The following is a 26,034-nucleotide window of genomic DNA, read 5'->3' as shown; positions in this document are numbered from 1 at the left end:
AGATTAGATTACTTAGTGTGGAAACAGGCTCTTCGGCCCAACAAGTACACACTGACCCACTGAAGCGCAACCCACCCAGACCCATTCTCCTATATTTACCCCTTCACCTAACACTACGGGCAATTTAGCATGGCCAATTCACCTAACCCGCACATTTTTGGACTGTGGGAGGAAACCAGAGCACCCGGAGGAAGCCCACACAGACAGAGGGAGAATGTGCAAACTCCACACAGTCAGTTGCCTGAGGCGGGAATTGAACCTGGGTCTCTGGCGCTGTGAGGCAGCAATGCTAACCACTGTGCCACCATGCCGCCCACAGAGGAATTGGGAAATGGAGCAGGTGGAGGAAGAGGAATTGTGAATAAGGCATTGTGTTTTTACAGGGTGGGAGGAGTTGCTGGTTTGAAATAGATGTCAGTGTTCAGTCAGTCGCCTCCGCTGTATCTGCTCCCAGGAGCAGCAATTCCACTCCAGGGCATCCCAGCTGGCCTCCTATTTCAAGGACCACAATTTCCCCTCCCATGTGATCAACAATGCTCTACAGTGCATCTCTTCCACTTCCCACACCTCTGCCTTTGAACCACAACCCTCTAACCGCAACAAGGATAGAAACCCCCCAGTCCTCACCTTTCATCCCACAAACCCCCGGACACAGAGCATTATCTTCCACTATTTGAACATGGGTGAGGTCCCGATGGACAGAAGAATTGCTAATATTGTCCCCTTGTTTATGGAGGGTTGCAGGGACAATCCAGGTAACTATAGACTGGTGAGCCTGACGTCAGTGATCGGGAAGCTGCTGGAGAAAATACTGAGGGATAGATCTATTTACATTTGGAAAAAAAATGGGCTCATCAGTGATAGGCAACATGGTTTTGTGCAGGGAAGGTCATGTTTTACCAACTTAATAGAATTCTTTGAGGAAGTGACAAAGTTGATTATGAGGGAAGGGCATATACATTGACTTCAGTAAGGCATTTGATTAAGGTTCCCCATGGTAGGCTGATGGAGAAAGTGAAGTCGCATGGGGTCCAGGGTGTACCAGCTAGATGGATAAAGAACTGGCTGGGTAACAGGAGACAGAGTAGTAGCAGTAGTGGAAGGGAGTTTCTCAAAATGGAGAACTGTGACCAGTGGTGTTCCATAGGGATCCGTGCTGGGACCACTGTTGTTTGTGACATAAGCAAATGGTCTGGAGGAAGGTATAGGTGGTATAGGAACTAAAGTAATGCAGACACATAGTAACATTTTTTTTTACGTGTTGATGTAATGAGATTTGGACTTTTACAGTAGCAGAATTAGAATACATAAATATCTTAAATATAATAGAATGTGATTAATATTGAAATCCACAACACATAAGGAAAGCACTGACTTACCAAACATCATATTATTTAAATAGGCATAAGTTAGCAAACATTTTTTTTCCAAAATAACACTTCCAAACACAAAAAGGTAACCGGATTGGTGAGATCACATGTAATGAATTTCCAACCTGTATTCGCAAAGCTGGAATATTTAACAGACAGTTGACACCCTTTTTACTGCATCTCAGGTTTAAATTACACAATTGACTGTTACAATAGTTTTCCCACATAGTATTCCTGAGCATATGCAGTACAGATTAACCTTGAGGATCCGAAGGACATGGGTGGGGAGGATCGTTTGGTTAATTGAACGTTGAATATCATAGCTAGCCAAGCATTGGGAGCATGCGATCTTGCTCGGATAATCCGAAATTCGGTTAACCAAATGCTGGATAATCGAGGTTCCTCTGCATTAAGTTTGAAATACTACATTCATTAAAGTGATTGAGCAGAGAGTGCTGGAATCTTCTATAAACATGGGGAAAGATCCACAGGCCCTGACTTATCAGGGAACAAAGACAATGTTTTCCCAGGACTTTTCAGGGGTGGTGATCGTTAAAAGGAAATTGTTTCATGAGGTCAAGAGAAAATTAAGGGACCTCGATATTCAATGTTCGATGAGATACCCAGCAGTGCTTCGTATTACTCATGAGGAGACTGCACAGTCATTTGACTCTTTCGAACAAGTGAAAAATTCCTTGGACACTTTAAAATAATTCACATGGATTTATGGACATGGACAATAACATTTGGTTTTTTTTCTCTCTTGCAATGTTACCCTTTTTTTTTTAAAGAAACTGCTGTTGATGTGAATGTTTTCTCCGATTAGGATTGATGTTGGTATATAGTTGGGGGTGGGCAGCGTACTCTGTTTCCTTGGGTCTGGGGTGCGGTTTGATCTGGACAGGGGAATGGAGGTGTGTGTGGGAGGCGTAAGCGTCCTCTATAGGCAGGGGGTAGAGTCCCTCATTAAGTTCCTTTTGTGTTTTGTAGTTTAGGGTTTTGGTTTTTTTTGTAAATAGACTTCACGAGTCTTCTTTGTATATGCTCAGTGTACTGTAAGTCGAATTCTACCTCTCGGCAGGTCAAAGGTGGTTGTAAAGGATCATAGCTAGCAGTGTCCTTAAATGGTGCACCTGGAATATTAGAATGATCCATTCGCCAGTTTAAAGGAAAAAGGTGTTGTTGAACCTCAAAAAGGAGAGGGTGGATGTTGCCCTGTTGCAGGAGACTCACCTTAATGACAAACAACACAAAGTTACAGCAGGTTTGATTGGGTGTTTTTCTCATCCTTACACACTAAGAGCAGGGGGATAGCCATACTCGTCCAGAAGAATCTTCCATTTAATTTAATAGATTGTGTTAAAGAAGAATATGGTCGATTTGTTATCCTTAAGGCCTTAACACATGGCAAGGAATATGGTATTTTGTATGTCTATTGTCCTCCAGTCCAACCCCTTAAATTTTTGACAGATACACTATAGGGGGGGAGGGACTTTAATTGCCTTTTGGATCCTGTGCTGGACAGAATGCCCAAAGGTCCCCCAATGCTTTCTCCACAATCTAAATAGTTGGATGATCTATGTGTAGAACTGGGATTGGAAGATGTTTGGAGATGTCTCCACCCTACTTTACATTCCTTTCCGATCCTCATATGTGCCATATGAGGATTGATTATTTTCCTAACTCTCACGGCTCTTCTAGATTTGGTGGTATCTTGCTCAATTGGGAATACTGCCATCTCTGATGACGTAGCAGTGTACTTAGTAGTTGAAATTAAGGGTAATGCAATGAGCCCACGGTACTGAGAATGGATCCTTTTATCCTCAAGGACAGCAAGTTCCTTGAGTACTTTTCTCGAGAATTTGAAGCACTTTTGGCCACCAACTCAGGTACAGCTGGTAATCTGTCCACTTTTTGGGAGACTGCTAAGGCCATTGCTAGAAGAGTATTCGCCTCATACGTGGCCAGTCAGAAGCGAAAGAAAAGAGAGCAGCAGCGTAGTAGACCGTCAGTGGCTAAGCTGCAGCAGATCACAGCCCTTTATCTGCCTTAAACTCCACACTTACGCATACAGCCAGGAAGGAACTTTCCTTTGCGAAGCAAAGGTTTTTTGAGCATGGTGATAGGCCGGGTAATGATTTAGCATGGAGAAAGTGAGGTCTGCAGATGCTGGAGATCAGAGCTGAAGAAGGGCTTATGCCCGAAACATCGATTCTCCTGTTCCCTGGATGCTGCCTGACCTGCTGCGCTTTTCCAGCAACACATTTTCAGTAATGATTTAGCATATCTGGTTAGGAAGACGAATGCCTCTCAATCCTTAGCTTCTATTAGGGAAGAGAATAGGATTCTCACTTGTAATGCTAAAAGATCAATACGGCGTTTCACAGGTTCTATTCTGAACTGTATCAGTCTGAATGTTGTGAGGATAGATGGGAAAAAATGGGGTCTTTTTTTTCGGAACTTAGATCTTCTTGAGATGTCTGTTGAGCAGGTGTCGCTCCTTCGTGCACAAGAAATGCAGGAGGCGGTGAGACAACTTCAAAGTGGAAAGGTGCTTGGCCCCGATTGCCTTCCCAGTGAGGTTTATAAAGAATTTGTAAACACACTGTCAGGGTCAATGCTAAACATGTATAACTATACATATAATCATGATTGCCTCCCGCCATCCTTGAAAGAGGCTAATATCACTCTTATTCTCAAGAAAGTGAAGGCCCCGGAGGACTGTGCTTATTATAGACCTATCTTGCTCTTAAATTTTGATTTTAAAATTTTGTCTAAGACTTTGGCATTGGGGTCGGATGGGGTATTGCCCTCTATCGTTAAAGAAGATCAGATGGGCTTTATAAAGGGTCGCAGATCCTCTAATAATGTTAGGAGACTGCTTAACATGAATCAAGTAAGGCGTTTGACAAGGTTCCCCATGGGAGACTGCATAGTAAGGCTAGATCTCTTGGAATACAGGGAGAGCTAGCCATTTGGATACAGAACTGGCTCAAAGGTAGAAGACAGAGGGTGGTGGTGGAGGGCTGTTTTTCAGAGTGGAGGCCTGTGACCAGTGGAGCGCCACAAGGATCGGTGCTGGGTCCACTACTTTTCATCATTTATGTAAATTATTTGGATGTGACCATAAGAGATATAGTTAATAAGTTTGCAGATGACACCAAAATTGGGAGGTGTAGTGGACAGCTCAGATTACAACAGGATCTTGATCAGATGGGCCAATGGGCTGAGAAATGGCAAATGGAGTTTAATTCAGATAAATATGAGATGCTGCGTTTTGGGAAAGCAAATTTTAGCAGGACTTATACACTTAATGGTAGGGTCCTAGGGAGTGTTGCTGAACAAAGAGACCTTGGAGTGCAGGTTCATAGCTCCTTGAAAGTGGAGTCACAGGTAGATAGGATAGTGACAAAGGCGTTTGGTATGCTTTCCTTTATTGGTCCAAGTATTGAGTACAGGAGTTGGGAGGTCATGTTGCGGCTGTACAGGATATTGGTTAGGTCACTGTTGGAATATTGTGTGCAATTCTGGTGTCCTTCCTATCGGAAAGATGATGTGAAACTTGAAAAGGCTCAGAAAGATTTACAAGATGTTGCCTGGGTTGGAGGATTTGAGCTATAGGGAGAGGTTGAATAGCCCTGGAGCATCGGAAGCTGAGGGGTGACCGTATAGAGGTTTACAAAATTATGAGGGGCATGGATAGGTTAAATAGACAAAATCTTTTCCCTGCGGCGGGGGGCGGGGGGGGAGTCCAGAACTAGATGGCATAGGTTTAGGGTGAGGGGGGAAAGATATAAAAGAGACCTAAGGGGCAACTTTTTCCACACAGAAGGTGATATGTGTATGGAATGAGCTGCCAGAATAAGTGGTGGAGGCTGGTACAATTGCAACATTTAAGAGGCATTTGGATGGGTACATGAATAGGAAGGGTTTGGAGGAATATGGGCCGGGTGGTGGCAGGTGGGACTAGATTGGGTTGGGATATCTGGCCGGCATGGACCAAAGGGTCTGTTTCCGTGCTGTACATCTCTTCGACTCTATAAGTGTGCCAGCAGCGGTCAGTTCAAGGGTTGGTGGTCTCTTTGGACACAGAAAAGGCATTTGATCAGTGGAATGGCCATATCTTTTTATACCCTGGAGCCGTTTAGCCTGGGTGAAGTGTTTACTAGACAGGCAAGGGATCCTCTGACAGCGGTTTTCACCAATTGTATAATGTCTGATTATTTTAACATTGGTAGGAGCACTCAGCAAGGGTGACCCCTCACATTGGTGATTGAGCTGCTGGCAGAGGCCATTCATGGGGATCCTAATATAGCTGCCCCAAAGTGGGGTTGAAGATACATAAGATTACACTATATACGGCTGATGTTTTTACTTTTCTCTCGAACCGGCAGTCTCGGTGTCCTGTTTGACATAGTGTATTAATTCGTTTTGTTCTTTCTCAGGCTGCAAGATCAATTTTTCAAAGTCTGAGGCTATGCCTACGGAGCGGGGGGCGGTTCTGAGGGGGATACTTGGCGTGGAAGGTGAGTTCCCCTTTACATGGGCCTTGCTGTTACCTCTACTATTGATCAGTTATTCAAGACTAACTTTGTTCATTTGTTTGACAAGATTAAACAAGACCTTCAAAGATGCGGGTGCCCTTCCAATGTCATGGTTAGGTTGAGTAGCTCTTATCAAAATTAATGTTATTCCTCATTAATTTTCTCTTAGCAGATGCTCCCTTTGCTCTTTCCTAGGCAAACATTTCTGAAATTGAATAGCTGGTTTAGTTCTTTTATTTGGTGTTAGATGCAGCCCTTTTTAAGCTTGCAAAACTGCAATTGCCCCAGGGAATTGGAGGAGTGGACCTCCTGGACATTCGATGATATCAACTGAGCTCCCTCCTATCTTTTGTAAGTGTTTGGGCCTGTGGGGACTCGTCATCAACATGGTTGGACACTGAGGCCTCCCAGACAAAGTGCCCTCTTATCAACTTGTTGTTATTCGACAAAATAAGGACAGTTGCTGAACACTACTGTAATCCAATGGTTACTAACACTCAAATCATGGAGGGCAATGAGGCAGATGGAAAGTAATTTGTCTAAAACATTTTTTCTTACTCCCATAGTTGATAGGAACATGGATCCCAGGTTTAAACTTTGCGTGGATGGGGAGACTCTTGTTTGGGTAATCTGTTTGAGCGTGAAACATAGATGGCGTTTGATCAAATAACTCGGAAAAAATGGATCGTCGAGTAGAGACCTTTTCTGTTTCTTTCAGATTTTATCTGAAAGGAGACCACGCTTTTGACAGAGTGTTATAGATCTGATACAGAAAAGACAGTGCATCAGGCTAAGAGCACTCTTTCAGTGAGTACTCTCTATCATTTGTTGGAGGGAGGTTCCTCGGGTGACACTGAGCGTCTATGTGAGGTCTGGGAGCGAGAGTTAGGAGTTGAGATCACTTGGGAAACTTGGGAGTACATTCGTGAGAATGCGAAGAGGATTTTGATATGTAATAGGACCCGTGCTACGCAGTTAAAGATTCTTAATAGGGCTCAACTGGCCTCAGATCATCTTGCGAAATTTAAGCAGGGAGCATCTTCAATGTGCCCCAAATGTAAAATAAATCCGAGTATCCTCACTCATTGTTTGTGGTCCTGCCACAGGCTCCATGCGTATTGGAGCACCATGGCAGGTGTAATAGGGAGGGTCTTGGGACTGAAGTCAAGGTGGACCAGGTCTCTCTGCTCCTGAGTCTGCTGAAATTACTTCACTTAGATGTACATGGGAAAAAGTTTTTTAACATTCTCACTTTTTGTTCGAGGAAGAACATTCTGATATATTGGGTGTCTAAGAACCCCCGGGTCTGTCGGGGTGGCATAAGTTAATTATGGAACACGTTCCTTTAGACTTTCCTACAAATATGGCGCACCAGAAAACAAATAACTTTTACAAGACATGGCAGTGCTTTTTGAATTACTTGGAAGATCTGTCCGCCATTTTGATTCGGGCTTTTGTCTAGCCATGATGGTTTGGTCTGATAGGAAGAATTTTGAACAAATGTGGGTTTAATAATTGATGCTCTTGATGGCTGAGGGCTATGGTCTTGTTGTGCTGAGCAGTGTTATTTATTTATTTATTGATTTGTAATAAGTGTAGTTTTGATTTCTTTTGTAGAGTAGTATAGTAGTTGGTTTAGCGTTTATTGTTGCTTTTGACATTATGCTGTATTTTTGTGTTTCTGTAACTTTCTAATTTTGTAAACAAAACAATTTCAATAAATTATTTTAAAAAACCAGAATTCAGTCTCTCAAAATTGCAGTCAGGTTACATGTTTTCTGGAACTTTCTATGCCTTCTCTGTTGATTCTTCTGTCAGGAATGCCTTCTCCGTTGTTTCTTACGAAAGGAATGTCTTTTCCGTTGTTGCTACTGTTGCTATTTAACTGGTGCTTTCTCGAAGACATAGACAAGGCTGTAAGAGCCAGAGATTCTCTCTCTTGAGGGCTGAGGGCAGAGCTAAGAGCTTGAGCTCTGGCAGATGGCAGCTAGCTCTGGGGTCTTTGTCCAACTATCCCCTTCTTCTAGACTCTTGATGACATATCAATATTTTTACAATAGGATGTTGTCAAAACCATCAGATTTAAATTTAATATGTTTTTAGTATCTCGGTGCCTGGTCCAAATTGATTGGCTAAATTCAAAAGCTTCGAACTGCTGCTTGGCCTTTTGAGACAAATGTTTCAGTTTGGGCTCTCTATGCAATTGCAAATTTTTAAGTTGCTACTTACAGTGATCAATTTAAATCTCTAAGCACAGAAAAAAACATCATCATTTAAAGGAACTACGCAACACTTGCCCCATTTTACAATTTTACAAACACCAACTTCTAACTTTCTGCCTCCCAATCTACAATTACCCTGTCCAACTTTGCAACAACAATTAAACAAAGTATGATATTTACAGTTCTAAATGACCACTAAATTCCGTTGACTCACTGGAACTAAATTTTAACAACCACTGTATCAATTACAACCCATCCCACATGCTGAAGGCAAGAGTTAAAATGACATATATCCTGCTTGTGTGCGAGGGACTGACAACTACTCGACACAAATGACTTGTAAAGCCAACTGTGTGTTACAATTCAGGGATGCATCAACCTAGCTGCAAATGAATTCCAAACTATCACAAAGGGCAAACAGTATTCAACACAGAAGGTAAAAATCCATCTTAATATTTACTAGCAAAATCAAAACTGTTTGCTCTACAAACTGTACAATAACATTTTGCACCTCCATCTACAATGGAGTCTCATGTCTTGACCATGATTACTTTAGTTTTATTGATGACAACTTTTAATCTGCAAGTGTCATTTCATGTACGGTTGTAATATTCTCGCTTCCTCCAGCTTTACAATCAGTGATGATTTTTATGATATTATTGTCATGTGGTTATTACCATGACAAACTGTATAAGAACGAACAGTAACAAATTGTGTAATTTTCAAATTTCCACTGTCCTGGATGAAGGTGATCCTGATCTCATTTTGGAGCAACTTAGCTCTTAACTTGCATGGGGAATGGTTGCATCACAGTTATGTTCTAACTATCAGGTAAGAGGCAATGATTTGGGGAATAGCAGGAATGAAGGGAAAAAAATTTAAAAACAGGACCTCAAAGGCTTGCAATTTCTGGATTATTATCTGAGCCAGCCGCAAACCAGCAAGGAGATTAGGAGAGGTAAACATGTGGCTCGAGGAGTGGAATGGGAAACAGCGGTTCCATTTCGTGAGGCACTGGCAAGGTACTGTAACATCAGGACAGGCTCCACATAAAGTGCTCTGAGGAAGGGTCACTGGACCCAAAATGTTAACTGATTTCTCTCCACAGATGCTGACAGACTGGCTGAGATTTTCTGGCAATTAGGTTTTTGTTTTAGATTTCCAGCATCTGCAGTTCTTTTGTTTTGTTGTCCAAATGAATTGGTCTGGGACCAGGATCCTACTGAAAAGGCTTGGTCACAAGGATTTATGCTACTTAGAGAGGAGGGTTCAACTGAGGTTATTAAAAACAAATATAGGGGCAGAGAGTATGGCAATACTTCATTACTCCTACACTCAAATCTTTTGTGATAAACGTTAATACTCTGCTAGTTTTCATAATAATTTGCTGTATCCATTATGTTAACCTTCAAGGGCTGTCAACAAGGACATCTAGTTTCCTTTGAATGTCTACACTTTCCAACATCTTACCATTTAAGAATGACACTGCATATTTGCTCAACTACTAAAGTGGATAACTTAATCTTTTTCTACATTATGTTCTATCTGCTATACTCTTGCCCATTCACTGAGCCTGCTGAAATCCTCCTGAAGCTGCTTTACGTCTTCCTCACAATTTTCATTTTCACTTAGCTTTGTTCCCTCTGCAAATTTGGAAATATTACATTTGGTTTCCACATCCAAATCAATGAGTAGTCTCAGTCTGCCAATGTGAAAATGATCTGTTTATTCCCTGTTTTCTGTCGGTTAGCCAATCACTAAGTCATGCCTGTACATTATCTCTTATCCCATGTTCGTTAACCTTTCTGGCCAGCATTATCAAAAATCTTCTGAAAATTCAAGTATACCATGTCCATCAGCTCTCCTTTATCGATTGTCAGCAACATCTTCAAAAGCTGCAACAAGTTCCCTAAGCATGATTCTCCACTTGCAAACCCATGTACACCATGTTAAATCAGATCATTATCAAACAGATATTTATCATCCCACAGTTTATTATAGATTCTTGCATTTCCCTAATACTGACGTAAGGTTAACAGGTTTGTAGTTCAAGTTGAAGGTTTGGGTTCAAGTCCCACCTGCTCCAGATATGTGAGATTATGTGGGTGATTAACCAGCAAATTGATTCAATGCTTGAACCAGGAGAGTTCGTGTATGGTGATCTGTCCTACGAATGATATACTTAGAATTGGTTAAACATCAGTAATGTTTATCTGGTGCCCCAAATTCTTGATTTTCTAATACATTCCATCTTGAAAGGAACTGGCCCCATTAGGTGAATCAAGTCGGAACCAGCGGTTGAATAGAATTCTCTTCGTGCGAACTGTGTGGTTCATTCTGGCAGTAATTGCAACAGACTTTTATACAGTCTCAGCATGTTATCAAAAGCACTTCAGCATCCATAAAATTGATAGGAATCTGTAATTTCCCAATGATATCTGTGCAGCATGTTTGGCAATTCAGTTTCCAATGACTGACTGATTATGCCTCTGTGAAACACCTTGGGACATTTTAGTGCATTAAAGGCATTATATAATTACAAGTTGAAAGTAAATTTCATGAGATTCCATGGTGGGCACCGAGTGTGAAACGAGAGTTGAATCTCCAGAAGTTTTTAAGCCTTGTGAATGAATCAACCAGGCAGAAAATCATCTGAACTTCTGATGTCACTCACCTGACATGGACTTTGCAGAGTCAATGGTCTGAACTCGTTGTAATGATGCAGGAGATCGGTTTGCAGAGGAAGATCTCAGTAAGTGATCTGCTGCAAGGTAAATGTGGAGAACAAAGTGTTACAAGGCAACTGAAGCCAATAAAATACTACAATAAGAGAGAAATATAAGCTGCTGACAAACTTCTTGCTATCTATTATGTTTTCTCAATCATTAGGAAATATAGTGAATAGTTAAAGGCAAAGCACTGATTCTGTTAGAACACCATTAGTCATTTCTTTCCAATTCTATTATCCCGACTCTGTGTTCTACTATCTGGACAACAATCTGCTCAGGTCAATAATTTGTCTATAATTTCATTGGTTTTAATTCTAACAGTCTCTAGTTTGAAACTTTGAGCACCTTCTGGAAGTTATTATAAACTGCATTCATAGAAATGTAGTTACCTCTTGGAAAAGCGGTCATTTAGATTTGTTAGATTCAAATTTTCCTTGTAGATTCACGATGACCCTCTAATTTCTACAGATGATCAGTTACTCATTCTGTAAAAACAGACTACAATAACTGAGCCAAAACTAATAATAGCATTAAAGACCTATAACTTCCTGGCTTCTTAAACCACGGAGTTACATTATTATTACCACTCTGAACGAACAGACATTTCCCAAGTGATAGCGTTTTCTCCAATCTAGCATTTATGATTTGGCTTCATTCTACACTACACTGTAGACAGTAAATTCCACTTAGGTGACTGCTTTGCCAAATAACTCTGTTGTAGCTTTAACTATAGTCCTGCTCCTTATGGTGCTCCACTTTCATGCCATTCCAATGCAAACTGTGAAAGTTGCTACATTTTTCCAAAGAAGTGCATACATATCACAGGATCCTCTCTCTTCGATGTTCTGCAAAATTGTCTGTACAAAGTCATCAGTGAGGAGAGTGGGAAGAGGCTGTGCACTTGGCACACACAGGGTCCCCTCTGTTCCAGAGCTGGATGACTCGGTTATGCGTTGACAGTTTTTTTTTAACTGAACATCTGATCACCTCCAACAGCTTATGTTTTGTATTTGTCCAATTTTTTTGAATATCCAATGTTGGACCTCTTGCTACTGTAGCTTATCATGATGACAACTGTGGGTACCACTCTCACCTCTAAGTCAAATGGTGCCCAGTTAGATTTCCACGACAGGGCTCAAGCACAAACCTCAAGGCTGACATTGCAATACTGAGAGTGTGCAACTTTGTCAGAGATGCTGATTTTGGTAAGTCATTAAACAGAGGCCCTGTCTCCACATTCAAGTATCATGACACTGCGTCAAAGAAGAGAAAATGAGTTCTCCACATGTTCCCTCAATCAATACCACAACCAGATTATTTAGCATCATGTTGTGTGTGGCGTGGCCGGATGGGCCACTCAAAATGATGGATTTATGATAAATGGACAATAAATGAGGCATGCTGGGAGATTGAGACAAGCCTTGGCCAAAAGTGACTGTGCTCAAAGACTCTAGAATAAACATGCTGCACAATCCAGACAGGCTGCAGCTACAGACAGACAGCTTACAATTACAGCTGCAGACAATACAAAACACATCTGAATGTGAATTGAATGGATTAAGCTGAATGCCATTGCCAGGACAATCAAACGTTGTTTACCAGTCACAGGGACACCTTGCGCCCTTATTTGGAAAGGGCTCCCTGACCCTGCGTGCTCCCAACATCTCCAGGAATGGAAGCCCAAAGTCCACTGTGCCATCGACATGTCAATGCCTGGTTGGGTCTGATTGATCAGGGTGATTGGAGCCCTGATCAATCTATTGCTAGACATTGAAGACCCTCCCAAAAGGAGCAAAGACTCCTGAGTATAAGAATTGCCCTCAGGAGTGGTACCTTGAGACCAACCACTGAAGAGTGGGACTACCGGGAGAAGACCAGATGATCAATGCCATGTCGATTAAAGCAAAATCTAGAGTAGGACGACAGAGAAAAACCAAGCTGGGAGAACTGCCCACTCCCCTTTCATTGTAGAAGTGTTTTGTTTTAAACTTGGAATCCTTTTGACTGAGGCAGTACCTGTTAGCTATAATCAAATTGGCCCTAAAACCCATCCAACCCCAGACTTTTCAGAACCGGTGTTTTTATGACCACCTGAAAAAAAAACTAAGGGCAACATAATTTTGTTAAAGGAGCATCATCATCACAAGGGGAAGTTAGATTAAAGTTATGACTTGGTGGGAGGATTTCTGGGAGTGGGGCTCCAACTTACAGATCCATTCCTAGGTCACATCTGTCTGTGTTGTTAATCCTGGTTGCCTCACCATCCTCATTGTAAAACTTGCCCAGTGGAAAAAAGAACTGTCACAAAGACTGAACCTGGAGACCTCACTCAATTCACATTTTCCTCGAGCTTATTAAATGCTATAGCGACTTTGTACATATTTGTTTAGCCTAGTAAATATTAGTTTATCACGTTTTTTGTAGAAAATTATTCCAGAATATTGGTTCATTTGTACTCAGCAAGTGTGGGGCTGGAAAAGCACAGCAGGTCAGGCAGATTCCGAGAGGTAGGAGAGTTGATGTTTTAGGCGTAAGTCCTTCCTCAAGAGGCCCCTGTTCAAGTGTATGTTGAGCTTTGCTTGAGCCGAGATGATCACGTAATCACCACATGGAAATTGATCTGTGATAATGTGATCCATTAGACTTGCTGTTCAGGATCAAGAGGAAGGACTGTGACTGGTCGGCTGCTCAAAATGATGGACTTATGATAAATGGACAATAAATAAGGCATACTGGGAGATCGAGACAAGCCTTGGCCAAAAGTGACTGTGCTTAAAGATTCTAGAATAAACGTGCTGCACAATACAGACAGGCTGCAGCTACAGACAGTTTACAACTGACTCAGCAGCTGCAAGCAATACAATATACACTTGAAATTGAACTGAATGGATTGACCTGAACACCATCCCCAGGACAATCAGAAACATCAAGCTGTTTACCAGACACAGGGGCGCCTCACACTCTTATTTGGAAAGAGTGACCTCACACCTGACCTGCGTGTTCCCAACACCTTCAGGAATGGATGCCTAAGGACCACTCTGCCATCAACACGTCAATGCCTGGCTGGATCTGATCAATCAGGGTGATTGAGTCCTGATCAATCTATTGGTATACATCGAAGACCCACTCAAAAGGAGCAAAGACTTGAGTATGAGAATCACTGCAACACCACCCTCAGGGGCGATAACTTGAGACCAATGACTGAGTCCCTTGGGACTACCGGGAGAAGACCAGTCAATCATCACCATGTGGATTAAGGCCAAGATCTAGTGTGGTGGCATAGGATCATCCAGAGTTACGTTAAAGTGCATTATATTTGATTAGATTTACAGTGTAAATTGACAGTTTGTAGAATATTTTATTATTATAATATTGTGTCAACTAAATAAATATTACCATTTATTATTATTAAGAGTCGACTCGCAGTTTCTTTGATAGATATAAGAGGTAAACACACAACGTGGCAGCAATCTTGTAAGCAAAATCATCACTATGTTTCCTACATTACAATAATGACTCCATGTTAAAAGCACTTCATTGGCTGTAAAGCAATTTGGGACTTCTGAGAATTGTGAAAAGTGCTATATAAATGCAAAGCTTTATTTTTAATGAATTCAACCTGCAATATTCTTTTCAATTGCCTTTGTGTCAGCTGGGGAAGTTAGAGATAGAAGGTTGTGGATTGAGACTCACTTCAGGAAATTTCGGCTGATATTCTAACACAATTCTGAGGGAATATTGTATTATTGAAGGGGCTGTGTTTTGGATGAAACAGATACTATTTACCCCCTCAGATGGCTGCACAAGATTCCATGGCTATTTAAGGAGGAGCAGGGAAACTATTGTGTCCGTCTTCTTTACCCAGTGGTTGATTGTCATCCCTAAATAAACAGCACAGAAGTAGTTTCTCCCTTTTTTCTTATTAATGGGATAATGTGTTCAATGTCGGGCAATTACTTCATCAGGATTTTCATAGTTCATTCCCATTTCTGATTTACTTCAAATACTCACAAAGTCGTGGCACTAAACATTGCTGTAGCTGAGAATGAAATGAGGAATATTTTCCCTTGCGCAAAAACACAAACTTGGTGCAAACGTTTTGAAAAGGTGAAATGGTTGAGATTAACAACTGTTCACCTTAAAAGAAGCCTCGTCTATTAAGCATCAGTAGTCATTAAGGTACTCTTTCCCTTGGTTTATGTCAGGACGGTAATAAAATAAATTTCAATGCAGATAAGCCAACTCTTTAGGGGCATACTCAAGTAGAATTCTTTTAAATGATCAGCAGGGCAAAACTGAGGTTATATTCCTCATGTGCTCCTCTGCTCGGTACTGTTAAGATTTGTTTTGATTTGATTTATTACTGTCGCATGTAGAGAGGGACAATAAAAAGTGTTGTCTTACATGCTTTACAGGTGGACCCACTTCGAGTCACATCGTTATCCTGCTGACTCATTTGTTGAGGTATCAAATGACTTCTGCACGCTCTCCAAAGTTGCCACAACCTTACAACAGTCTAGTCACCAGAACTGCACACCATACTCCAAATATGGCCTAACTTATTAAAAGACTTGCCAACTCTTATGCACAATGCACCAACTGATGGAAGGCAGGCATGTCATATGCTTTCTTTACCATCTTATCCACTTGGGTGGTCACTTTCAGGGAGCAACTGACTTGGACCTCAAGACTTGGATATCAATGCTTCCCAGGATCCAACCATTAACTTGTAACTTTCCTCTTGCGTTTGACCTCCTAAACCTCACATTTTTCCAGATTAAACTCCATCTGCCATTTCTCCACCCAATTTTCTAACTGATTTATAACTTGCTGTTTTCTTTGACAACCTTCCTCATTATCCACAACTCCACCAATTTTCATGTTGTCTGCAAACTTAGACTGCATATATTTTCATTCAATCATTTATATTACACGTAATACAAACAACAGTACTGATTGCTGCAGAACACTATTGGTCACAGACCTCTAGTCATAAAAACACCTATCCACAACTACTCTCCATCTTCTGTGAGCAAGTCAATTTTTCTTATCCAACTTAACACCTCACCATGGATCCCAAGTGACTGAATCTTCTGGACCGATCTAAGATGTGTCATGTGACCCCTCTTCAGAACTAGAAGCATAAAGGTAAAGTTGATATTTATGCTGATTTCAGCATTGGAAGGAAAGGAGTCAGCAGGTGGGTGGACAGAGAGCCGAAAAAGAGCACCGCACGCGCGCACCGAGGCAGAGAGACAGAAAGCTGAGACAGAGAGAGATGAGACAGAGAGAGAGAAATGATCAGTAGATAAAGGGATAGCTGATAGTAGGCCAGGGAAGAGAAACTAGATAATGGGTACCATTAGTATTGAAAATGAGATGGCTGTACTAAAGCAACCTATATCATGTCTGGACCTAAGATTGTGGAACAGATAATTGACAAGGAAGAGAGTATCAATGCTCTGAAATGATTGAACTTGGATGTTGAATCCTGAAGGTTGTAAGGTGTCTAGGCAGAAGATGAGATGGTGTTTCTTGCTGCAGCACTGCAACAGCACTGGGAGAACTGTTGACATGGGAACACGGTGGCATGTGAAAGTGGTAGGCAACTGGAAGCTTGGGACATTTTTATTGTGAGAAAAGATGGAAATCGAGAGAGAGCAGGCAGTGAGCTGGAGTCAGCAAGCATCTGCTCAGACTTTCATGTCAAGAATTCTCATCACCTAATTCTATCTGGTGGGAATGGGAACCTGCATATCAAAAGATAAGATTAGGTGATGAGGCGGATGATAATTCATGCTAACAGGCCTCTTGCTGCTCACAATGAAAATCCATCTTGACTTCAGGATTTAGTTGCATTATGCAACTTTTTTAACCCAATTGTCACTGAACATCTCATCAGATTTTTGAAATTTTCTTGCCAGTACACATATTGTTCAGGGGCTGGGAAGATTCTACCCATGGAGTGTCATCAGTACATTACCAGTAAATGCAGCTTTCAAAAGTTGACTACTAGTATTGTAAGTGTTATGTGAAACTGCTTTGTGCATAAATCTTAAATAAGACACCTGCAACTAATACGCTCAAAACAATGCTTGAGATTGTTTTATTTCATCTGTGCATAACCACAGTAAAGGCAAATGGATTCCTGTCACTTTACTTTTCAGGTGTTTATTCCAACTAATGCTATAAATTGTCAATCCTTAAGCACAGAGAAGGCTAATGATATTCTTTCAAGATAGTGATAAGCTGAATCTCATTTCAAAAACCCCAAGTGTAGAATTTCTCTTACAGTTGAATTCACGATAACTTTGGATCCATTAGCATGAGCAAAATGCCCCAATTCGACAGGTCTCACCTTAGTTGATGCCAAAGCAGAGAAGGATGAAAGAATTGATATCATAAAAATAAGTTTATCAAGGTTAAAATAACCTTTGACAATGCCACATCAATGTTTAATAGAAGCTTGACAATCATGTACAAACAGGAACCATTCAGCCTCAAGAGAAAAATCACCTGCAACCTTGTTCGTTTAAGGAAGAAAAAAATTCCACTGAGACAAAAGTGGGATTATGTTGGTCCAAGTTCAGAATCAGTACAAGTGCAGATGAATAGTTTATGGGCGGCACAGTGGTTAGCACTGCTGCCTCACAGCGCCAGAGACCCAGGTTCAATTCCCGCCTCAGGCGACTGTCTGTGTGGAGTTTGCACATTCTCCCCGTGTCTGCGTGGGTTTCCTCCGGGTGCTCCGGTTTCCTCCCACAGTCCAAAGATGTGCAGGTCAGGTGAACTGGCCATGCTAAATTGCCCGTAGTGTTAGGTAAGGGGTAAATGTAGAGGTATGGGTGGGTTGCTCTTCGGCAGGGCGGTGTGGACTTGTTAGGCCGAAGGGCCTGTTTCCAGACTGTAAGTAATCTAATCTAATCTAAGTGGTGAGGTGGCCTGGGTAAAAGCACTTGTATTAAAGTTTAAAATTTTGCGACATATGCCAAAGAAGCAGTCTAGCTCCTCCTTAAACAAGTGTGTAACATATGCAATTCTCCAGTCTACCTAATGCTTTTCAATGTTTTCAAGTACCATACTTTGCTGTTGCAAAACTCTGTTCTTCCTAATTCTTGTGTCATGGACTACTTTTGGGTTATGAACAAATCAGATGATTTACAAAGAGCACTGTGAATCTGCTCTTATTCAAGTTTTGGTGATTCTCCAGTGTCTCAACAGCAGCAGGGAAAAATACCTGCTCGGTGATGCAGTAGATCAGCCATGGAGTGCTACCTGAAATCATATTTTCAACTTGCACATTCACAAAGTGCTACAAATTTGCCATAGGATTCCCGTCCCAGTTGTCATCCTCAACAGTCTCAAATGCAGGATGTGGTGTACAGATAATCTACAATGAGGTGGTGAGGGCAAAGAAGAGATCCCACTGAGCCACTATTACTGAACCACTTTGTGACACATCTAGCAGCGGTCTGAGAATGGGTAAGGGTGTCCATGGCTTTGTTGGTGAAGATGATGATTAGGAAATGAAATCAAAGGACTTTTTTTTGTAAGAAGCATTTTTGAGTTCCATTCTTTTACTGTGTGTTGCTAAAGGAGAGTGTACAGAATTAAAGAATTTTTGTGGTGCAGGAGGCCAGTTGGTAATCATGTCTGCGTCATGATTTGGAGATGCCGGTGTTGGACTGGGGTGTACAAAGTTAAAAATCACACAACACCAGGCTATAGTCCAACAGGTTTATTTGGAAGCAGTACCTTTCGGAGCGCTGCTCCTTCATCAGGTGGTTGCGGAGTATAAGAGTGTAAGACACAGAATCTATAGCAAAAGTTTACAGTATGATGTAACTGAAATTATACATTGAAAAAGACCTGGGTTATTTGTTAAGTCTCTCATCTTTTAGAATACCATGTTGGTTTCAGTTCTTTCATTTGTTAAGTCGCAACACTTTTTAAGTTACATTCTCAAGTGAACTTTTAACAACTGGTGTCATGTCAGCCCAGATAATGCATTGAAGGTGAGGTGCCCTGTGTGAGACTGCGTGCGCCACAATGGTCAGACTGATTCTAATCTAAAAAACGGATTTACAGAATCTTATGTGGATTCATGCAGTTTTTGAGCAAAGTAGAATGTAATTCTGCAAGTACGAAGTCACCCCACAAACGTGTGTGTGCGTGTGTGTGTGTGGGGCGGAGGGGGTATGAGTGTCTGTGAGAGTGTGTATATGTGTGTGAGCTGAAAATTTTGTTGCTGGAACAGCGCAGCAGGTCAGGCAGCATCCAGGGAACAGGAGAATCGACGTTTCGGGCATAAGCCCTTCTTCAGGAATGAGGAAAGTGTGTCCAGCAGGCTAAGATAAAAGGTAGGGAGGAGGGACTTGGGGGAGGGGCGTTGGAAAAGCGATAGGTGGAAAGAGGTCAAGGTGAGGGTGATAGGTCAGACTGGGGTGGGGGCGGAGACGTCAGGAAGAAGATTGCAGGTTAGGGAGGTGGTGCTGAGTTTGATGGATTTGACTGAGACAAGGTGGGGGATGGGGAAATTGGTGAAATCCGAGTTCATCCCTTGTGGTTGGAGGGTTCCTAGGCGGAAGATGAGGCGCTCTTCCTCCAACCGTCATGTTGTTGTGGTCTGGCGATGGAGGAGTCCAAAGACCTGCATATCCTTGGTGGAGTGGGAGGGGGAGTTGAAGTGTTAATTGGATTGGTTGGTCCGGGTGTCCCAGAGGTGTTCTCTGAAACACTCCGCAAGTAGGCGGCCTGTCTCCCCAATATAGAGGAGGCCACATCGGGTGCAGAGGATGCAATAGGTGATGTGTGTGGAGGTGCAGGTGAATTTGTGGCGGATATGGAAGTTTCCTTTGGGGCCTTGGAGGGAGGTGAGGGGTTATATGTGTGAGTGTCAGTGTAAAGGGGTATAAGTTTGTGAGAGGGTGCGTGTTTGAGTGTGGAAGTGTATGTGTCAGTGTATGAGAGAGGGTCTGTATGAGTGTATGGGTCTGGAGGACAGCACAGTTCTGGAGGAATGTGCGTGCGCATGTGTGTATGTGCGTGTAATGAGGTCACCTGTAATGTGGCATGAACCCAAGCTCCAGGTTCTGTGTCTTACAATCTTATACTCCACAACCACCTGATGAAGGAGCAGTGCTCCAAAAGTTAGTGTTTCTAAATAAAGCTGTTGGACTATAATCTGATGTTGTGTGATTTTTAACTGTCTGCATCATGTCATTCTTTAAATGCGAACTCACTTGATATTAATCTATATTTTTCCTTTGTAGTTAAGTTGGCACAGTGGCTCAGTGGTCAGCACTGCTGCCTCTCAGCACCAGAGTCCCAGGTTTGATTCCAGCCTCGGGCGACTGTCTGTGTGGAGTTTTCACATTCTCCCTGTGCCTGCGTGGGGTTCCTCCCACAGTCCAAAGATGTGTACGTCAGGTGAATTGGCCATGCTAAACTGCCCATAGTGTTAGGTGCATTAGTCAGAGGGAAATGGGTCAGGGTGGGTTACTCTTCGGAGGGTCAGTGTGGACTGGTTGGACTGAAGGGCCTGTTTCCACACTGTAGCGAATCTAATCTAATCTAAAGTCTAACTCCTCTTGAAAGTCTCGGTTAAGTCTCCTTCCACCACAATGTAAGGCAGTGCTTTCCAGCTCCTAACCACCTGAACACGTTTTTCTTCACATCACTTTGATTTCTTTTGTTAATTACTTTAAATCTGTGCCCTCTTATCATTGATCCTTCCATCAAAGAGAAGAGTTTAACTGTATCCAATCCACCCAGACCCCTCCTGATTTTGATTATCTCTTAGAAAATCTCCGCTTTGCCTTCTCTTGTCCAATGGGGAGAAAAACTTGAACTCTCCAATGAATTTTCATACCCAAAGTTCCTTCTCCCTGGAATCAATCTTTTAAATCTTTTCTGTACCTCTCCCATTTGCACCCTTTCTAAAGTGTGATGCCTATAATTAGATACCACACTTCAGCCACAATCGAACTAGTAACATACAAATTAAATACAACCTCTTGCAGTACAGGATACTATACTCATACGAATACAACTTTCTAAGACAGACTTTACTCTCCTAATTTAATTAAACTTTTTGTCGACATAATGGAGAAGGTTGATGAAGGTAATACAGTTGATGTTGACTATATGGATTTTAAGAAAGCATTTGACAAAATAGCATATAAAAGACTGGTTAAAAGAATTGAAATAGATGGAATGAGAGGTCAGTGTTAGCTTTGTTTAAAAAAAAAGTTGGCTTTAAATTCAGAAAACAGTGAATTGTGACAAAGGGCTGTTTTTCACACTGGGAAAAGGAAAGTGTGTTCCTGAAGTTCAATGCTTGGGCCAGTGATTTTTGACATAGAATTTTCTACAACCTCTGAAGGTGACAGGACATTTTGGGACAGTACTTGAGATATTGGGCTTCACTAACAGAGCTATTCAATTCCCAAGCACTAAAGTTATGCTGAGGTTCTGGTGAAAAGTGACAACCTGATATTAACTTTGTTTCTCTCTCCATAGCTGCTGCCAATCCTGCTTAGCATTTCCAGCTTTTTCTGTTTTAGCCATCTGTAGTATTTTAGAATTATGCTGAGTTATAAACCTCGATAAATATCTGTTTCTGCTACAACTAGAGTATTGTTTTCAGTTGTGGTCACTGCATGTTAAAAATGTGAGATTCCTTGAAAAGGTTGCAGAGGAGATTTAATGGATGGTTCCAGGGACACGAGAATTTAGCTAGAAGAGAAACTCTGGCTGTTGAAGAAGATGAAAGGAGATTTGATAGAAGTATACAAGATTATGGTAGGTTTGGATAAGGTAAACAAAGAAGAGCTATTCCCATCAGCAACAGAATAAGGACCGGAAAATGCTGTTTTGGTCCCAAAATCTTAGAATCCTTACAATGTGGAAACAAGTCGGCCCAACAAGTCCAAACCGACCCTCCGAACAGTATCCCACCCAAACACATTACGTTTACCCCTGACTAATGCACCTAACTTACACATCCCCGAACACTATGGGCAATTTAGCACAGCCAATTAACCTAAAGTGTACATCTTTGGATTGCGGGAGGAAACTAGAGCACCTGGAAGAAACCCACGCAGACATGCAAATGCCACACAGTCACCCAAGGCTAGAATCGAACATGGGTTCCTGGCGCTGTGAGGCAGCTCTGCTTACCACTGAGCCACCGTGCCAGTTATAAAGTACTGTTTCCATTCAGGACCCTGCACTTTAGGGTAAATTAAAGTGGAGGAAAGATTCACAAGAGTGGCCCCACCGATATGAAATTATAACTGGAAATATTTGGACTGGTTTCCTGCTCTTTTGGAGTGTCTGTAGTATAAACACAATGGGCCAAATAGTCTCTTTCTGGGCTATAACCATTCTGTCATTGATTGGGTTGTTTTACAGAGTCAGCATGGACTTAAAGAGTGAATGGCTTCCTTCCATGGTGTAATAACAATGACATACATGAATACTCTAGGGAACTGAAAAGGACTGGAAAGAGTTTCAGAATTTGGCAAAGGCCAAACCTGATTTTTTAGCATAGTGGTATAGTGCAGAGATCATTAAAGCAAAGCTTCAAGATCTGTACCACACATATACACTATACCTGAGTGGATTGCCTTTTAAGGAAATGTTAGACAGGCTAATCTGTATCCTCTGAAGCTTGGAAGTGTCAGAGATAACTTAATCGATACATAAACGGTCCTAAGGGGGCTTGACTGGATGGATGCAGAAAGGATATTTCCTTTTATGGATGAATCTAGAACTGGAGGTCATTGTTTAAAAATAAGGGGCTGCCATTTAAAACACAAGTGATGAACCTCTTTTTTCTTAGAAGTTTGAGTGCTTTTGGAATTTTTTTTCCGCAAGAGGCAGTGGATGCAGAACCTTAAATATTTTTAAAGCTGAGGTCGATAAATTATTGATTAAGGAATATGCAAAAATGTAGAGTTGAGGTTAAAAATCAGATCAGCCATGATCTTACTGAAAGGCAGAGCAGCGGAGAAGAATCAAATGGCTTACTCTTGCTCCTTGTTCGTATGTCTGTTAGGATGTGCGGGTATCAAAGGAAATCAACAAAGAATGCCAACTGTATTCGATAACATTCGATAAAAAAAAACTTACTTCCTCAAGCTGTGCAGTTTTGTTTCAGTGTAATAATTCAAAGTCAAATGAAGCATATTACCTGAATGTGCATTGCTAGTGTAATATTTAAGATGATATACCTAGTTGAAAACTAATGGATGATTTCCATTTGGCTTGAGTTGAGACAGCACATCTCCACTGGGATTAAAAACTCTGTTACACTGGGGACTAATGTTCATTCACCACAAGAATGCAGCTGTCTTATTAAATTGCTATTCAACTGTCACTGAATGGGTATACAAAAGGTTCTGGCTCCATTGCAGTTTTTCATGTCATTATTTAGTTATAAATAAATATATTAACAGTATCTTCTATAGTGAAGAGTGGCAGCAAAGTGAAAGGTAATGTTAGATTAAATAAATTGCTTTGTTAGAGATATTGAATCGTTACCGTTCAGGTACAAACATCTAGTGGTGATTATACAAAAGGTTCAGGATCATAGGAGACATGATGGTCTACAGGGACTGTTAGCAGTGACAGGTAGTCGTTTTTTAATAAATATCTAATGAATAGTAAACGGGAAAAATGGGAGCTAGTATACATAATACAAAGCATTCATTTCCAAAAAAGAAACATCTCCTGCTGAAGGTTCCTGACGCAAAACACTGACTTTCCTGATCCTCTGATACTGTGTCCCTTTCCAGCTCTACATTTTATCGACTCTGACTTTCAGCATCTGCAGTCCTTACTATCGCCATCTCAGTGGATAGGTTATTTTACTATCACTCGCCATAAATTGGTCTAACATCTTCAAGAATACATAACAGAAGAGAAGAACTTGGATCATCTGGAATATAGCTACTCCATCACCTCCAATGATACGTTCTAATACAGCACCATCAGACAGGATATGTTAAATCATCAATAAAGGAAGATACTACAGGAATTTGGTGAGTAAACAAATCAGTGGATACAATGGCAAGGCAAATGTCAACAGAGTATAGTTTCATAGGATTAATAATTCAATGAACAGTCCAATTTGAGAATTTAAATTTGGTTTAAAAGAGGTGCACATAAAAGTTTTTGTTATAGAAGTGAACTCAAAGTATAGGACAGAGAGAAAACGCAACTAGTGGGAACTCAATGTTCTCAAACTTAGAATCAGAATTCTGAGTTAATTACAGGATTTTGAGGTTGGCAGTTTGAACACTGCATTTGACATATGCCTGATTGTATTTCAGTTATCTTACATACTGTGTTACAAAGATGGTCTATATTTAATTGTGCTTGGAGACTTAAGCTTTAACCCACTGTGCAAAATAAATTTATTTCATCATTTTTGGAAATACCTCAAAATGGCTTCTCAAAATAAATCACGGACATTGTAAGTTCTTCATAAACAAAGCTTCTTGTAAATCACATGACTAGTGACAATTGTTTACTTTGCTGTTTTGAACACTAACTACTTTGAGGATTTGGTTCAATTTCATGGAAGGTTGCTAATAAGATGGTGAGTTGGAGGAAAGCTTGCTAAGAACAAGATTCCGAGCTGATCAGTCTCATTTCTTAAAATGCAATCCTCCTGTTGATTGGTAAAATTTACTTGTCCTTTCATAAAAGCGATTGAGGAAATATCTTACGATTGCATTTCTTGAGCAAGCTGTGGTCGCAAGACTTCAGAGACAACAGTTTGTGATTAGTGACTTGACCACATGTACTGAAACATTAGAGCAACACATCCAGAACACGTTATGCCTTTTGTCTTCACTCCTTTTGTCTTCAAGAATAAACTACTGTTCTTTTTGCTGAAGGCCAATCTCTGCAGAGAAATTTGATTTTCCTCCTTTTCTGAAGAGCAAGTGTGTTAGTGTGCTTTCTTGCGTGGTTTGGAGATATGTAGAAGGAACGAGCATTTATACTTCTACATTACTGACTGCATATGTTTTATTTTGGTAATAACCAATAAGAGTGCTTCTACTAGAAGGAACACCTGGTTGAGTAACATTGATTTTTAAAATCTGACAAAGCATCTAACTGGTCAGCTTGGTAACTGGGATAAGTACTTTTATATATGTTGTGACATGTGGTGTAGTGGAAGTAGTGTGTCAAGACACTCCTATCGCCTCAATGGCTGATCGATACAAATCTTCAACCTTTTGAAAGGCTAACAACACCAACAAGCTCATTTAAAGGCCCAGCATTTACAAGTAAATTGGAAGATACATTCTTTAAAATTGTGTACTACTTTCCAAAACCAAGAGTTGACTCACCTGGAACAGAAATTTCAGTGTAGCTTGGTCTCTTGTCTGTTAGAGTTGACAGAGTCTTTGGTGTTGATATTGGCCCACTGATGGAATGTCTCTGTGAAAACACAACATGTACCTTCAAACTTTGCCACTTGATTCTGGACACTGAATTGAGTAAAAATATGGATGACTTGCTTAAATACTTCAGGTACAGTCTGCTCTTCTGTTTTAGTCATTTGTACACTGAAATTTGAGTCAAACAATACAAATCGCAAAACAATCAAGAATAAAAACAGAAATGTCTGGAAATACTGTGGTGAGCCCTAGCAGTACACATGGGTGCATCAGTCCACTGCAGCATATAGAGCTCAGACACAAAATACTTTTGCTCCAGTAGCTTACCCAAGAATGTTAGTGAGCAATGATAAGGTGTTCCTTTTATAAAAAGAACAGGCAAGTTACTCTGGACACATTTAACACCTCCCAGTGATCCAAAAGGGAATGTCAGAGGCCAGGTACCTGTTGTGGAACACAGGGTGTAAATGCCTCAATGTGTGAAAAGAAAAAGGGAAAGGATATTCCAAAACTACAAATGAATTGCTACATTCAAAAACCTCCGCTGCAAACACATCACTAACCTGAAACTCCCAACCAGTCCTGCCAGTCTCCTCCATTGTTATTCAGCCTAGGGGCTCTAACTAAACAATGTTTTAGGACAACTGGTCACTGCATATCAGTGAGCACTGTATTCATGGCTGAACAAGATAGGTGGAAGATTGATCAGGAGAGTGTTAGTTTTGGTAAAGGTATGGCAAGGTTAGAGTTAC

General features: G+C 41.2%; 1 protein-coding gene across 6 annotated transcripts in view; it reads right to left on the bottom strand.

Moving 5' to 3' along the window:
- The window catches only part of specc1la (sperm antigen with calponin homology and coiled-coil domains 1-like a), a 332,469-nt gene that overhangs the window by 135,228 nt on the left and 171,207 nt on the right, over positions 1-26,034 (bottom strand). For 4 of the 6 annotated variants that reach the window (XM_088000258.1, XM_088000260.1, XM_088000263.1 and 1 more), the window contains exons 10-11: positions 25,232-25,322; positions 10,811-10,900 (exon numbers count right to left, since the gene is read on the bottom strand). In XM_088000258.1, coding sequence (XP_087856384.1) covers positions 10,811-10,900; positions 25,232-25,322 — 181 coding nt within the window. The remainder of the gene's footprint in view (positions 1-10,810; positions 10,901-25,231; positions 25,323-26,034) is intronic. The other 2 variants (XM_088000259.1, XM_088000262.1) reach the window with 1 other exon arrangement.

The sequence above is a fragment of the Chiloscyllium plagiosum genome, unplaced genomic scaffold (assembly GCF_037043375.1).
Source record: "Chiloscyllium plagiosum isolate Xiang-an unplaced genomic scaffold, Cpla_swu_hap1 HiC_scaffold_24, whole genome shotgun sequence".
NCBI lineage: Eukaryota > Metazoa > Chordata > Chondrichthyes > Orectolobiformes > Hemiscylliidae > Chiloscyllium > Chiloscyllium plagiosum.
This window is presented reverse-complemented; position numbering and strand designations above follow the sequence as displayed.